The sequence below is a fragment of the Parambassis ranga genome, chromosome 10 (genome assembly GCF_900634625.1).
Source record: "Parambassis ranga chromosome 10, fParRan2.1, whole genome shotgun sequence".
NCBI classification, from domain to species: domain Eukaryota; kingdom Metazoa; phylum Chordata; class Actinopteri; family Ambassidae; genus Parambassis; species Parambassis ranga.
Genome location: NC_041031.1, coordinates 19,194,654 through 19,211,750, shown reverse-complemented (window position 1 = coordinate 19,211,750; position 17,097 = coordinate 19,194,654). Strand labels below are relative to the sequence as shown.

At 40.5% G+C, this 17,097-nt stretch overlaps 1 protein-coding gene across 1 annotated transcript in view; it reads left to right on the top strand.

The window, feature by feature from the left end:
* Window positions 1-17,097, top strand: part of pdgfc (platelet derived growth factor c) — a 37,039-nt gene extending 19,942 nt beyond the window's left edge. Inside the window, exons 2-6 of the mRNA XM_028416980.1 lie at window positions 1,203-1,395; window positions 5,445-5,625; window positions 15,316-15,523; window positions 15,596-15,816; window positions 15,979-17,097. Coding sequence (XP_028272781.1) covers window positions 1,203-1,395; window positions 5,445-5,625; window positions 15,316-15,523; window positions 15,596-15,816; window positions 15,979-16,092 — 917 coding nt within the window. The 3' untranslated portion in view covers window positions 16,093-17,097. The remainder of the gene's footprint in view (window positions 1-1,202; window positions 1,396-5,444; window positions 5,626-15,315; window positions 15,524-15,595; window positions 15,817-15,978) is intronic.

Here is a 17,097-nt window from a genome sequence, read left to right as displayed (position 1 = left end):
GACTGAAGGTCAGGTGAAAACAACTAATCTCGATTCACCAAAAGTGCATTCCACCAACTCAAAAGCTGTCTTTGACACTCAGAATGTGTCTCCAATGCATTTATTTATTTGTTAGCAGTTCTTTTACTGCTAAAAGCACAGCCTATGACTTACTGTAGTGCATGTGCATGTGCAAACTTGTGGATAAATGTGCAGATGTCTGCACACCTGCTAGTTTTTTGTGTACTTATCGAACAATTGAACTTACAGCAAGGTCACCAGCTGCATATAAAATCAGTACCTATGCAGGGGTGGTTCTGAACCTTTGTTGACTTAAAAAACGATACCAAATGTACAAATCTTTCTCCACACTGCTCTGCTACTTTAACCGGATGAATTAAAAAAATGTTGTTACAATCAGCATGTCTTCAGGTTGTTGCTGCGATGATCATTGGGCTCAGATGGAAGCATCCTGGAAATATTTCATCTGAAGGTGACGGGGTCTGATGGAGCCCCCAGGGGAACTGAGTGACAAGTTTTACCGCTGTGATTAAAACCCTGCAGCCCCTGGTCCCGGCAAACTTTAATGGGTTCCTGAGAGGATTTTGGTGAAACCAATCAGACTGCACCCCCTTTGCAGCATTAACCTAATGTTGTTTGTTCACAGAATTATAATAACAACATCATGCTATTAAATGTAACCTCTTTGACTCCCTTTCTTAATCAAGGGGTTGATGAATGAAGCCGATGTAATACAGTTCCATCATCGGCATCATTGGCTGCAAAAGTGATCAATCCATAGAGACTATGGACAAATAGTTTTGGTTTACATTGATAATTACCCTTTTCACATCATAAAGGGCATGAAGTAAGTTTCCTGCTTCGTGTTTGCCCTCCCGCCTGAACACAGATGAGTATTGGAATAGGACCGAACTGTAAATCTGTTGAATAAGATGTGAAAGGAGTAATAACAAAGTGTCACTCCGATCTTCCTTTTTGCCTTTTATATTGGACACCAGGTCAAAATATCATATTACATAATACCCCTTTGCAAAGTGCTTGACACATTTATGGTCTCAATCATAACGGTCTCTCTCACACCAAGCTCTTGTCAGTCAAATAAAACATAGCTGCACTGTAGGTAGCAGTGGGTCAGTCATCTCGTTTCATCTGTTTCGATCAAACTTGCACAAAAGCACAGAACATTCTGTTTTCTGTTTTAGGAGTGCAAGATTCCAATCAGGAAAAAGTCATAACAGTGTCTGGAGAGGGAATGGTCCACAGCCCAGACTTCCCACACACCTATCCCAGGAATACCGTGCTAGTCTGGAGACTAGTGGCGACCAGCAACATGAGGATCCAGCTCACTTTCGATGAGAGATTTGGTCTGGAGGACCCAGAAGATGGAATATGCAAGTAAGTCTGTGCAGCAAAAATATGCTGAGATGCAGAAAATTACTATAATACTCGCATTCCCTCTACTCTCATTATGTATGCTGCCCCAGTTGGCATGCATGATACATGTTTCCAGGTAAAAAGAGGTGTCCTGCTTGTGTTGTGGTCCACCTTCAAAGATTTAGAGTCAGAGTGTGGCCATTTGTGAAATTGCCTTTAGTCTGTCATGGCAGCTCGTGAATATTGAAAACCCAGCAGCGGAATGATTTGTTTCACCCGAGACACCGTGATGACGTTGTGCAGACATTTTTCACTAGATGTAGTCAATATTGTTAGCTGCTTTTGAAAGACAACCAGTAAGCCCTCTAAGATGGTAACACATACACACAGAAACACACACACATGCACATACAGTACGTCCTCTCCTTTATTGAGGAGCCCACTTTCAATTACTGCCAGGGTTTGCCTCTGTTGTCATTCAATATGAGCGGGGATTCCGAGGCCCAGCGATTGATTTACCCTCTGTGCATTATGCTCAGTAGTAAGCTGTCAATATATCACAAGTGACTGGTTAGTGTGGTGGAGCCCAATCAGGAGGAGGAGGAGGAGAGAGAGAGGGGCTGGGGGAGGGTAACTTCACTAGTCATTCATGGAGAGCCCCCTAAAGGATGATAATGTAAATGACAGGTGGCTTCTCTGCATAGCAAGATATAGATGTTTGCCTTGATAGCACTATATAGATTAGATAGATTTTATACAGTTAATTTATAATTGAGAATGCATCTGTGCTCTAGTGACAGATTTAGTTCAGATTAAAGATGGGATGCAGCTAATCCCAGCCATCCCAGACATATATGTGTGTATGTATCCTGCCTTTACTGGCTGTTGACTGAAAAACCTGAAAACACTGCTTGCACTCAGGTAATCTGAGCCCTCCTGCACACCTGCTATGGGCCGGGTGCCTGTTGACGAATGAGGCGAGCATTGCTGTCAAATCCCTCTGAGGGAAAGTTGCACAGTGGAGCAGGGTGCAGACTGACAACTTTTGTGCCGGTCCTGCCTTTACAAGACTGCACTAGTCAGCGACCTCAAAGAGAGAGAGAGAGGGGGCAAGAGACAATAACAACATCCTTTTCCAGGGTCATGCAAGTCCTTTCTTCATCTACCTGCTCCAGCTACAGCATTTTTTCATTCCCTTAACCCTCTCTAAAGTGAAGCTGAAACCCAACAGATTTTAGTCAGATCCCAAGATATTTGGCAGGGTTGGCAGAGAGATAAATGCAGCATGCAATCACAAGTACAAGCCTTTCCTTTACCCTGTCTCTCTTTTTTCTTTTTGTCTACACACACACTCACACATAAGCCTCCAGCCTACCTGCTACTTTATCTTTCATGTGTGTTTAAAAATTCATTCACAAAATTTCCCTTTCAACCTTCATTGCAAAATTTACAAATACACAAAGCTGGTGATACCCTCCTCTCAGCTCTTTTGTCACTACACAATGCAATGCAAATAAAACAAGACTGTACTGCCCTGTCCAGTGATTCACAGCGATTGCTGGGGATAAAACAAACAACAGTGGGAGATGTGTTCGGCTCTGGTAGCAAGCCCGGAGCAAGAAGTCTTTTCTAAGATGAGAGGGAGGCTGTATAGTTCAGTCACTAAATCTGCTATTCTGTTTGTTTGTGGCACGATGAAAAGCATTCTTACCAAATCCACTGGAGGGGGAGACATATTGAAGAGAGATTGGTCTTGCTGCTGGTTGGCATGGCAGCAGCAGAGTCGTGCTTGACGGCTCCCAGACAGGACTGTTCTCAGAAAGGCATTTATGCTCTCTGTCTCCTCTGTCTGAAAAGAGAGGACAAAAAAAAACAGTGTTTGTGTTGCTAATCTGCGTCATCTCCGTGGCACAAATTCTGTCTATTAATAATGTACAAGGAGAAGACTATGTAGTGGGAAAGTGTTGTAAATATTAATCATGGTTTCCTTGCAGTGAAGTAAAAGGTTCTCCTTTCTGGTAGTATTGTAACATATAGGATTCCTTTGCTGTTCTCATCCCCGTTCACTGTAACTATTCAGTATGTATGTCAGTGGATTTGTAAATCTGAGAAAACCGCTGTTCAACATAGTGATTCTGAACACATGGCGATGTGTAATGATCATCAGGGCATCCTGCATTATTGATGAGCCATCTGTCAAAGTTCTGGAGCTGTCTGAGAGAGGAAAGCTTCTCACTGACCTCTAATGAGAACACCAAAAATGGAGTTAAACTGATATTTAACCTCGCGGTTCATGTTTTACCTTTCTCGGTATGTTTGTTTTTGTAAAAGATAACACTTCCTGTGTGAGTTTCCAAATCAAAGTTAGCAGAGTCAATACATTTATTGACACCACCCACCCCCTTTTGGTTTATTTAACATAACAGAAAATCCATTTTTAGCGTTGCTCATGTCCCTTCGTGTTGTCTTATTGAAACCAGCTTGAACTGAATCTGTCAAGCCTGTGCGAAATGTAAACAATGTCCTTGAAATCCAAATATCCGAATTGGCAGCAGTGAATGAGAGGTTAGCGTGTCTGTTGACGCAAATGGCGAAGTGATTAATCCCAGACTGTGAAGAGGCAGTGAAACAAGGCTGTATTGAATGCGGCGCAGCCACTGCTTAAACACAGGTATAAATAATAAAAGGCTGAACTCCTGAACTGCGTGTCTTAAGTGCTGAGGTTGGTCAATGTTAGCATTGGCACACCCAAAGGGTCTGGAGCATGGCCATATGCTTCTGCACTTCATAATGTTTACTGGGATTGGCAGGGTGGCCGGCGGAGAGAGGCTGTCATGTAATTACAGGGTCGCAAAGTTTGACAAGACAACAGGAAAAAAGATGACTTTAGTCACAGTTTTTAGTGTCACAGATGTGTAAATCAAAATGTGTGTTATTATTTGTGCACTGCTTTCATTACATATAAGCTCATGTAAACTCTATTGAAGTCATGGGTGATCAGAAATTAAAATGAACTGTAGGGAGTAAAAATCATGTTCAGATTTAATTGAGCCCTTTAAATGTTTAAAAACTTTTAAGCCTTCCAACCAGGTGTGAATACCATGCAATGCTGCACGCCATGCACTGCTAATGGCTGCACTGAGTATTTTCAAATGTTGGCCATCGACAACTAGCACCAGACAATAAACATAAATAAAAATATTTTTAACAATATCCTTTATACTTATTTGCTTTTCTTCATTTAGTTTTATTATTATTTATCATATACATATTATATGTATGTATTTAACTTATATTATATGTGAAGTTAAACCAGTTCGATGTTTCGAAGCAAATTAAATGACCCATCTTGATGTATGTGGTGCCCCCTGTGGTCATGTGATATAGTGCATGTATATTTAAAAAAAAAAAAATCTCATTAGTGATTATTTTGCCTTGTTCGTGTTCTGAATGAATCTGTTTTAAAGACAGTCTCCAGTGGCTTCTCAAGGAACTACAGTTTTGGCAATACTGTCCAGATTTGTCCAGGTGACGGGGCCAAGCTCTCTCATAGAGTATAATGGGTTTAATGAAAGACTATATTTCAATGACAACATTTAACAACAGTGTAATAGACACACAGTCAAAATGTTGCATCAGTGGCCATTATCCACTGAAGTGTAAGAACAGCTGACTACGCTGCACTAACCTGAGATTTGTTCTCACTGCACAGGCCGTCTCCAGTTTATTTCTATTCATTTAATTCAGGCAGTAAATAATTGAGCCACATCTTACCTGTCACAGCTAGTAACCTGCTGTTAAGGGTTTTATTTTATTTTATTTTATTAATGAGGCCAAACCTCCTTTTCCCTGGGGGAGCTTTTATTGATATTTACAATCCCACCTTCAGAAGGGCATGAGCAGATGCAAAGTATTGACGGTGCTTACACATTTACAACAAGAAAAAGATGCAGTTTACTAATACACATGTAAAGGTTCCAAATTATCATAATGGAACCAGAGCATAGTCAGTCTGAGAGTCTAAAATCACTTCTTGTTTCTACTCTACACTCTACACTCTACACTAACAGGTATGACTTTGTGGAAATAGAGGATCCAACAGAGAAGACGCTCCTGGGTCGCTGGTGTGGGTCACAGTCAGTACCAGCAAACCACATTTCCAAAGGCAGCCAGATCAGTATTCGTTTCATCTCCGACGAGTATTTCCCCTCTGAGCCGGGATTCTGCATCCGCTACTCCCTCCTGCCCGCGGTACGTACCACCATCTAGCCCAACACTTAGCTGTCATAGCATTTCTCTTCTTCTTCTTTTTCTTCTATCTCCAACCAGGGAGTTCACATGGCAGCAGTAAGCAATGTCTGTCTGTGCAAGCACAATTAAAATAATTTACTTGTTACATAACATGGAGTCTTAATTTGCAATCATCCATTTCTGCTTAGGTTTTAAGCATCGTTGGGGAGAAATTATGTTTAAGCACTTTGGAACATCTGGCACCAGCAGTGTCATTTATTTTAGTTATGAAAATACACACAAGCGGAGAGCAGCACATGCATTTATACACAGATAAAACAAGACATACACAACATCAGTGACTAAAACCACAAAGGATTTGTGTAAACCATGACATTGTTATTATATAATTGTGATAGTATTCTTGCATTTAAGGATGCAATATACTGATTTTGCCAATACTAATCATTTCTTTTGTGAGTGAAGCAGATACCAGGGTATGCACATATTGTTTTCCCTCATAACTGCACAGAACATCAGGCATCCCTAAATGATCAAACTATTTTCTATATGATTGCTGTCTATATATAAAGCCCTGTGCCTAGGCCTTTGAACCTGTACTGTATCTGTGATTCTGAAAGATGAGGTGTTGTAATGTCTCTGATGGTGTTGCATGATACTGAAATGGAGAAAATAAGTGGCTGTCACATTCACAAAGTGGTCCTCTGACCCATGGGGGATTCATTCCAAGCCCCTGAAATGAAAGTAGGAATTAAGTGCTTCATGTGCTATCTGTGTGCTTTTCTATCCGTATTGTTAAACCAATCACTGTTCAAAAGTTTGTGTGTGTGTGTGTGTGTGTGTGTGTGTGTGTTACAATACCCCACTTCACAAAAATATCCATGTTATTCTACTCTATACTTACTGCTGAAATATGTATTTGGCAAAAACACACACACAGTCGTTTCTTTCCTGTTGTTTCACTCTGCTGTAACAGAGACTATAATCACTAGTTCCATCCCTACCTCATCTTTGTTTCCATTTGCCTTTTTAAACTTTTGGCAGACGTTCATCTAGTTTACAGTAATGTTTGCATAAGCTGAAACTACAGTTAGGACACGAGCACGGGCTTTCGGCAATAATATATGTCAACGTTGTTCGTGTGATGGATACATAATGAGTTATATTCTCAGTGGATGGAGATAAAGGATAATTTCATCAACAAACTATACAGTGTGAACTGAGGTTCAGTATGGTTACAGTATTAAATGTGGGTTAGACACTATATATAAATGAAGCCTGTCCAAGCTGTCAAGAGGCAGGGTACCACCCGGACAGGTCTCCAGTCTATGACTGAGCTAACTAGGGATACAAAACATTGAATTTTTTTGCCAATATCTGAAATTGTTAATACAAATATATGATATAATAATGATATATGATATGCAAGCATCCTAACATACAACATGGTTTAACAAATATCTCAAATTAGAACATTGTAATGTTTTATACTGTCTGGTTATTGACAGCTTCTTTCAACTCTAGGTTGTAATTTATGTTACATTTGACCCTGTGCCAGCCTCCAGTGATGAAAAATGTCAAAAGCTGCAGTCCCTCATGTGGCCTCTGGCCCTTAAAGCGAGTCAATCCCCTTAGGCCCCATGTTACCATTTTAAAATGAGCAGAATTAACATGTTTGTCTCTTTTGATAGGTTTCATCTACTCACACTTTTATGTCACTAACTCCTTTAGTTATAGTAAGACATATATACATAGTTATGGGCATGGTTGCCAACATAAGGGACGGTTTTAGTCTTTTACAGGGACTCAAACCGCTCTTCAGAAACCTACAGGTGATGTCACAGACAACTTGTCTGTAGTTATATACAGTCTATGTTCTTAATGCTGACTGTCATAACTCTATCAAATGATGCTCACAGATGTTCCCGTTATAAATGTTACAGCAACTATAGGATGCTGTCTTTATTATTGTGAAGAGACACATCATGTACCTGTCTGCTCTCAGAAAGTTAACCTACAGTGACTTTACAGTCATTTTCTTCCATGCTAGCCACATTCATTTTTTGTGGCTAATTTCCTGTCACTGTTTTTCAGCTGACCAGCTGTCTCTGTTTTTGCCAAGAAGTAGACACCATTGAGGACAACACCAGATCTATCTGTAATGTGCAATTTGGGCCATGACTCAGAGGTCACGATCCAGCTCGCCTAGCTGGACATTGCTTCAACAGAAAAGGCACAGTTTATTGACTGATTATGGTTTGTCCTGTTTCCAAACTATAACATAATGAACATTGTATCTAAAAGAAATGACAACAGACTTTTGTGCCGCACTTTGTCTGCAACCACTCATCCTCTTCCCATTTTTCATTTTCTTTCTTTCCTGATCTCTGTACCACACACAGACAGAATCCCTGATTCGCTGCTCTCTCATTGACAAAAGCCTGGAGATAAACTAAAGAGACGACTGCCATGTTTTAACCTGTCACGTTTTAGTTCTGTTCACTTACTTAAAGTTAACATCTCTACTCCTCATTAATCCCTAATGGCCTGCAGGACAAATAGACATGGGAGGTTGCTGATTTATAGTCACTCTTTTTTTCTTTGTGCTTCAAAAGCCTTTCTTTTCTTTAATTCTTCATAAACACTGCATTTGTTCATCAGCTTTGAAATCCAAAACAGTATTTCTGATAGGAACGTGAGCTGACAAAACATTCACTGACAAAGTCTTGGGTATTAAGTCTTTATTTCTCACTGGCATATCATTACATGCCCTCTCTTCCTGTGGCACAGTCAATAAATGTAGTATTGTAGCAGGCTGTGTTGTTACAAGCTCATGTTTTATCTAATAGAAATGGATTAATCTAATAAAAAGCTATTACAAGGAATTATTTGATTCCAATCCCTGCAGTGAAGGAAAGACGTAGAATCACCTTTAGTGCTAAAAACCTGTCAAACCAAGTAAAATGGAGTCAGTCTGAGCCCCTGATTAAAACTTAAGCCCCAAAGGTTTCATAAATTATATAATACACAAGTCTCTACATTAAAATGGACATAAAACTCAATAAAGTAAGCATACAAGAGGAGCAAACAGAAGCAAAGTGGACTGACACGTAAAGGATTTTATAAGCAAAAAAAAATAGCAATTAGCAATAAATTAGGATCGAGTGAAAACAACCCCATGTGAAGCTTCAGATGATCTACACAGGACCAGTACATTATATCGTTTTACGTTATAGTTTATAAAAGTGTCATTGCATGGGATAATTTTTTTATTTGAAACCGCCATGAACGTGGGGGAATCCTCTGGATGTTACACTCAAATTTCATTCATTTGTAGCAGAATGAAACAATCCTACTGAGGCATTCAAATTACTTTCCACAAACTGTTTCATGAAACAAGAGACCCAAGTTTTTCTTTCATATTCCAACTCTAAGAAGGTGCGGAAACCATGAGGTGGGTGGGGGGAAAGGAAGCTTTGGCCTCTGCACGATCGGCCTGTCTTCCCTTTGAACCTTCGTCTGACAGAGGAGGAGCACGCAAGAACAGCAGCACTCTGTTTCCTCTGTGGTCAACCAGCAGCTACTGGAACCTCATGCCATGCAGGGGCCGGCACTTTAGTTTATATTTAAACAAGCAATAATTCCTCCCCACCACTTCCACGGAATGGAAGGGGGGAAAAAATAAGAGCCAGTCTGTAATTCACAGGAAGAGATTTTAGAAAAAGTGAAAGGGCAGAAGCAAAAAGGTTGTTAAAACACAGAGGAGAAGGAGCCTGTTGAATGGAGTGTAAGGGGTGTTGAGTGGTGGGCACTGTGGTTTAAAGGAGCAAACAAAACATACATCATTGTCTCTGTGAGGTCTCAATAAACAGCACTTCTACTTTGGCATGATAGATCTCACCAGCTCTGTTTACTTTAATGGATTAAAGAGAGTTTGACAGTGTAACTCATTCATGTTCAGCAGCACAACTTACACCAAACCTGCTATTTAGATGTGAATATGGCCTGAATAGAAGCTGATAGTACGGCTGGAGAAAAACAGATGAAGGAGTCTTACCGTTGGCATGATGAAACTGAGGTCTGTTTTTACACCAACCTCAATTGCAGTGTGTGGCACATAGTAAGAGAAAATAACACTTGTTTCACGCACAACAAACCTTGCTGCTTACTCAAAGTCGTCTTGTGCAAGGGAGTGGTTTTGCGACTCCATGTGAAAGAGAAAGATATTGTTTTCCAGAGCTCTCCCAAGATGCTATTTCAGAATTGTCATCTCAACATAGTTAACTGAACCTGTCATTTCAGTTACCAGAAATAAGATCATGTGGTCGGGCTTCATAAGAACAAAGAGAAGTTGGAAATGAGGGGGAACTATTGAGGGGGCACAGGGGTTCAGAGGGTTTGGTGGAGCGATAAGAGGCGTGATACGAACAACTGATTCTTTAACGTTTCACCTTTTGAATCGAGTCACGCCGTTGTTGTTGTTGCTGCGGGAACGTATGTCAGCTTCCATCCAAAACTCCACATATTTCTGCTGATTGGTTTGAGGACAAAAGACTCCACAGTGTCTGGACTCAGAATCTCCCAGTGTGCCTCAGGCTGCAGGCTCAGCTATTTATTAGTGATATAAATAACCAGCAAATAACCAGAGACTCCTCTTACCAAAAAGATCATAATAGATGCCAGCTGGGTTTGGATTTTACATCCTCTAACTGCCTCTAGTTTGAAGTTGTATCATGCTTTTACACCATAGTTACACCTATGACAAGTGACTCCAATTATTGTTTCTCAGAGGTGACTTGTCGGCTGTTACCTACTGTTTATCCAGCGATCCTCACCGGGAAAGCGTAATATAGTTCAGTTTTTCTCTAGCAATATCTTTATGTGTGCCAAAAATGCCAATGGCAGAAGAAAACAGCCCTCCTTGTAAAATGTGTTTTAAGGCAAACCCTTAGCCTGGTTTTTTAAAGCCTGAGATTAATCAGTAGCTTTTAATGCTTATGAACCCAAACTGAAGTGAAAACAAAACAGCTCCCTGTGTTGGGAGTCACTAACCACAGACTCCTTAGTGAAGGCCACCATGCTGTACCACCACCATCCTAAACCTCCTTCCTAACATGCACTTAGGTGGCTATAATGGCTCCAGATGAGGTTGTGTTGGTGTTACAAACACTGTCTCACAAATAAATTCGGTGATATGTAACACATGCTTACATTTACACAGGATGGCTGGAGAGCAGAAAATATAAGCCACATAAAGCTGCTTCAAGAGGTTGGAGCAGTGGATGGTGGCCCTCACACCACAGCAGACTTATGTCCCCATGGCACTGTTATGTTGGTTCATGAACACCTGAGAGTCACTTGTGGTTAGGGTCTCAGCATTAAACAATACTTGTTACGGTTAGACATTAAAACAGGGTTAGGTTGTGATTTGGGTCAAAACATGTTTATTTAACACATCTAACTAGTAAAAATGTTCGCTTTTGCCACCGGTGCAACTTGGCTGCTGCACTAGGCTGCGTCAAAACCGGCTGTTTCAACCCCCATCATAGTTTGACCAACATAGTATTGTGTTGGTGAGGACAGGGTAAAAATAACTGCCTAAAACAGATCATAAACAGACAAAAATACATTTTAAATTTGATGTTGTTGATGTTGTAAATCCTCAGTTACAACACTACTGTTTCGTTGTGGACTTGATTTAGGCAGGCAGAGGGGGTAATTTGATCCTAGACACATTCTTCTCTGTGTGGAAGCTGTGTCGTCTTGTCAGCGTCAGCTTTTTGCAAAAGCAAACAGGCAGTTTTGTAATGTCGGACGCCTGCAGACACAAAGAAAATACATGGACCAGGACCTGAACTGACCTGGTGGCTCAGTGGGTCACGTTAAATCTGTCATCTCAACATGTTAAGTCAAATCAGTATCCTGTTTTTGTATCCTTTTTCTGCTCCGAGCCATTCCACTCACATGCAAGTTCTCATTAACACAAAAAAGGCAATGCATGAAGCTTAACAAACTTTATACACTAAATGGTCATAATAAAATAATTATCAATGATAAATACCTAAAAAAAATATTGCGCAGCCTTTATGTTTGTTCATATACATCTCTATGTATCGCACTTGACATCTTCTAAACTCTTGCCTGTTAGAAATCATGGTGGTCCTTTTAGGCACTTTGTTCCTGAATTTCTTAAATAGCAGCTCTCATCTGCTACTTATAGCTTTATTCACACCATCTTGATGTGTCTCTGAAGAATTGCTTGGCCTCTCTATCTGAAGCTGAGCTTGCAGAGCGCTGCTAATTGGGGGAGTGTTGCACCATCGACATTCACAAGCTGTTAATGGCTTCCAGTCCACGCTGTTATAGCCACTGCCAAGGCTTAGCTAATAGGAATCACAGCTTTCCCCTTTTGTCTGGAAAATGCAGTTCTGTTCAGCAAAAAAAAGGAGCCGTTTCACTCTTACTGCTCTACTCCTGTGGTGCTGTATGACCGGTCCTTCCCCCATAAATATTTCTTTCACATTTGTGGCAGTTTATCTCAGTTGGTGCCAAATAAACCAAAGATATGCTCAGTGGTTATAAAAGCAACCTCATTAGTATGAGTCACATCTGTGGCATGAACAGCAGCTGTGCATCAGCTGTATTTTCGCAGACTGTGGTGCAGCCATGTCAAACCACTGGCATCTTATTCTAAAGTCTATGCCAAAGGGACTTGAAGTTTAGAGTATATTAAACTGTCAATGAACATTATCGATGTTTCCTGTGTTATTTCTTTATTCTGAGTAAAAATGTCAATACAGCAGAATCACCTCGCCTTGTAATCTAGCTCCCTTTAATAACTATATTCAGATTATGTGCTGCTTCCATTGACAGTCCAACTCAGTCTCATACTGTTATGTGAAATAGTGACATAAATTAAGCTATAATTTTGTGTGCACTGATACAAATTTGTGAAAATATCATTTTTTTACCTGCTCATATGCACATATTGGCCATTTTTTTCTCACAGCATCAAGTATCAGTAAAATTGTTTGTTAGTTTGCATGAAACAAACAACAAGTACATTAAATTGCATGTCATAGAAGCTGAGGCACAAAGGACAATGTCAATTGAAATGCATCATGAAAATATAAAATGACTTTCTGTATTTAGACACATGCACTATAGAATCCCTTGTGTGTAGGATCTGACCTTATCATCAACACTGTCATCATGGCAACCCATTTTTTTCATCTGAAGAGGTGTCTCTTGGCACCAAATCATGGAATGGAGGTTCCATCCATCTCATTCATGATTTCAAGTCTGTCTGAATCTGCTTCTTCTTAGATCTGGTTTCTGGATCCAGCCAACTGACACTTTGGTCATTTAGACGTTTCTTGTGCACACATTCTTGGAAACTTTGTTGAAATGTCATAAATATTGTCCTCAGTCTCCTTGGTGATGATGGTGACAGGTCATTCAGGACTGGGGTCATCTTCCAGGCTCCTGTCATGTTTTCTCTATACAGTAAGAAGGACCACCGTTCCATAGTGTCCTTGTTGACCTTCTATGCTCTTGAGGTAGCAGATTAAATGGATGGTGGTCAATGGCGACCATTTAACTGGACAGTGATGGAAACAGAAACACAAGAAGAGTTAATGACTTCAAACCTTCTGTATATTTACTCAAAAATTGATTTGCATGTAGAGTTATGATTCATCTCCATCCTCATTAGGCCAAAAACCTCTCAAACACACTTGACACAATATTTACTCTGGATACATGTTTATGGTGTCTCCCAGGCAATACTCTGTGTTTGACACTAAACTTATATTAACCACTTGAGCATTTGTCCAAGTTTTTGGTTTTACGCTGCCATGAACATTTTTAGCATAAGCAGAAAGTACTTAATAGGAAACAACCCACAAATCCATGCACTGCTGGTGCCAAAGCTTCTGACAAGAGGGAAACTTTTACACTTCTAACCACAGTTTCTCACTGAATTCCTGTGTAGTTCTCTCCTACAAGTCATCAAAGGAAAGATACAGATTCCTGGAATCTTTTTCTTTCATTTCAAACATTTCTGGCTCTCCAGAGGCTTAAAGACCCAGCTGCCAGCAGCTGATGTTTTCAATGCTCCATGAGCGTTCTTTTTTTTTTTTTGTAAGTGTCAAAATGTGGCCTTCTACCTGTCAGTCACATGAGATTAGAAAGACCAGCGAGCTGACATGTTGGACAAACGCGGCGTCACAAGACTGAAAGGTTTAACAGATTAGCCTCTTCTCTGGAGGGAAGACCAGCACCGTAGGTATCAATCGTCTGTATCCTCGCTGTAGCCTGGAGAGTTGAGCGCTTAAAACAAATAATTCTGTTGCCAGCAACTGCCACACAGGGACAAATGTTGGTATGCAAAGTGGGCAGAGGAGACAACACAGACATGATCACACTTGACAACTTCGAATATTTCCGTCATTAATTCACATTTTCTACTTACCATCAGAGCATACAGATAATTTGGATGAATTCAGCACCACATGTGCCTCATTTGAGGGATGACTGCAGTTTATTTTTCTAACAGAGCTTCAGTTGCATTTTAATCGAGTGGGCGAAGAGTGGCCAAAACACAAGGGGCGTGGACCATCTTTACCTAACCCCTTACCCTGGAACCAAAATCTTGTATTGACCACTGCAGACAGCTCAGTCATTAGAGTATTTACCATATTTTCCAGACTATAGGTCGCACTGGTGTATACGTCGCACCAGCCAAAAAATGCGTAATGAAGAAGAAAAAACCATAGATAAGTTGCACCGGATTAGTCGCACCAGCAGACCAGCGTAAATCACTACGTTTTTAGCGTAACATTGCCTCTTGAATTCCTCTTAACTGAAGTGGTGCGGCTGCAGGGCACTGAGAGTGAGACACGCATTTCAACAAGTCCTCATGCGGAGAAATGATTAGCTTCACCGCACAGAAATTCCTATAAGCATCCTATAAAGTGTGGACAAGCTGGAGGTGGAGGAGTCAGGAGAGGGGCAGAACAGCTACCATTATCTCTGTAATGGGACGTCAGGACACAAGGCTAACTAATTGTATATTTTTTCTCATATAAGTTGCACCTAAGTATAAGTCGCATACCCAGCCAAAGGATGAAAAAAGTCCAACTTATAGTCCGGAAAGTACAGTAATTCGGATTTTAATGCTGAGAAGTGGGTTTTCCTCTTTTCCAGACGTTTTCAAATTTCTGGAAAATATCCTAAAATAGGTATAGTGTGGCAAATGGCCTGTCTGTCTGAATGACCCTCAGGGGCTTTATAGTCACTGTTCATCCACACATCATCTCAGACATAGTACTTAAATTGGGCCCTTGCTGCCCTGGGCCTTCATGGTTTCTGTTGAACTCTAGTCCAAACCACTGTAGCATTTAATGAGCCTTAACCTAATTTAAACCTAATATTTTACCATGACATAAAATATACCATTGCAGGATAAGACTCCAGTACTTTTTTAACATTGTGCAAATACTCTACAGTGTTGAATCTCCCTCTCCTGTTTCAATATTCATGACAAATAAAAAGCTTATTCTCTTAAATGTCACAAAAAGTGAGGCAGCAATTCTAAACCTTGGATATTCACATGGCTACCTGTTTATTTTCATTGATGTACGTTTCTGTTCTGTCCCTCTGCATGTCGATCTGTTGGGTTTCTTTCAGAGTGTATCAGAACCTGAAGTCCCCGCAGTCCTCCCTCCATCCCTGCAGGGTGCAGAGGACCTGTCAGAGTCTGTGGCAGGACTAGGTACCTTAGAGGAGGTCATGAAGTACCTGGAGCCAGAGCGATGGCAGTTTGAAATGGAGGAGTTGTACAAACCCACATGGCATATTCTGGGGAAGTCATTCCTTCACAATAAGAAAGCCAGAGGTAGGTTTTTTTCTTAGCTGTGACATGTTTACGAGAAAAAGTGATGCTGATCGTTTCTTCTGTGCCTTGAAGGTGGAGCTGATCTCAATTTGCTGAGGGAAGAGGTTCGACTGTACAGCTGTACTCCACGTAACTTCTCCGTATCCTTGCGTGAAGAGCTTAAAAGGACAGATGCCATTTTCTGGCCTAGCTGCCTCCTGGTGAAGCGCTGTGGTGGAAACTGTGCCTGTTGCTCTCACCGATGCTACGATTGTCAGTGTATTCCAGCCAGGGTAACGAAGAAGTACCACGAGGTAAATATCAGTTAACCAAATAGCTTAGTTGACTAGGTGTAACCATAGCACTGTAGTTTTTCTGAAAACAACAACATTATTCATTATTATGAATGTCCTAAATGAAAATAAATATTATGAATTTTTTTGTGTTTTTAATTAAAGCCACCTTTTCTCATACAGGTTCTGCTGTTGAAACATCGAGGTGTTGGTAGAGGCCTGCAGAAGTCCTTGACCGATGTGCTCTTGGAGCACCATGAAGAGTGTACCTGTGTGTGTAAAGACGACTCGGACTGACCTCAAACATGTGTAATAGCTGCCAATGGAAGGGACAATGGAAACAAACCTCTGCCGCTGTTCTGTATCTCATCCACCTCCACTGGGAGCTAAAAAAGATTCCTCCTTCATCCTGTTGTCCTTTCATTAATTGGATGAAGGAGTGGAATCTAATAAATCTTCTGAATGGATCTGACTGCTGTGGAATACCAATGCTGTGCTCTGAGTGCATTTTAGAGGGACAAAAAAACTCACTGGAGCAGATCTGGACTATTACCTATGTGCTCTGAAGACTATTTTCTTCAGCTCTTGGAGATAAGAAGGAGGCATTTTTGCCTCTTCTTCCTGAGGTCTTTTTTTAAAGTTCAGCCAGTGTGGGCTGATAGTGTCATGGAAAATGGGAGCTTCTTTGTTCAAGTACTTTTTTATGTCTATAAGTGAGCAGGCTCCAGCTGCCTCAGCTCCTATTATTACCATCAAGGCAAAGGAAGGTAATTTTTATGAGGACTTTTCTTTTGCTCCTCTCTTGTTTTACCACAGATTAAATCTAAGGTAAAATGCAGCCACGGTGGCTCAAATGCATCACTAATAAGGCATTATGTGTAAATATTTTCATTTATGTTTATTTTCTATGTTATTGTGCCTTTTCTACCAAAGATTCTCCAGGAGAAGCTAAAAGTTGCACATAGAATCAGCTGGGCCTTGTTCATTTATACTCTTCATTCAGACCATCTCAACAATATTAAATCTGCTCGCTTCAGGAATGCCTAGCATCAAGCACATTTTCTTGAGATTGTTACATATTTATTTGTTTAATGAAAGGGAATTTAGGTCCATGGTGCTTTTAGATGCATTGTTTGCTACATTTGTTGCTGTACAGTAGTGTTAGCCTGCATTTGATTTTTAGATATTTTTTCTTTTTTTTTCATTTTCTGTATGCCAAAGTTATTTATCTGTACCTTTGCAACAATGTTTGTTTTTCTTAGTACTGAACATCTAAAATAAATTCCTTGGTTTCTAACTGAA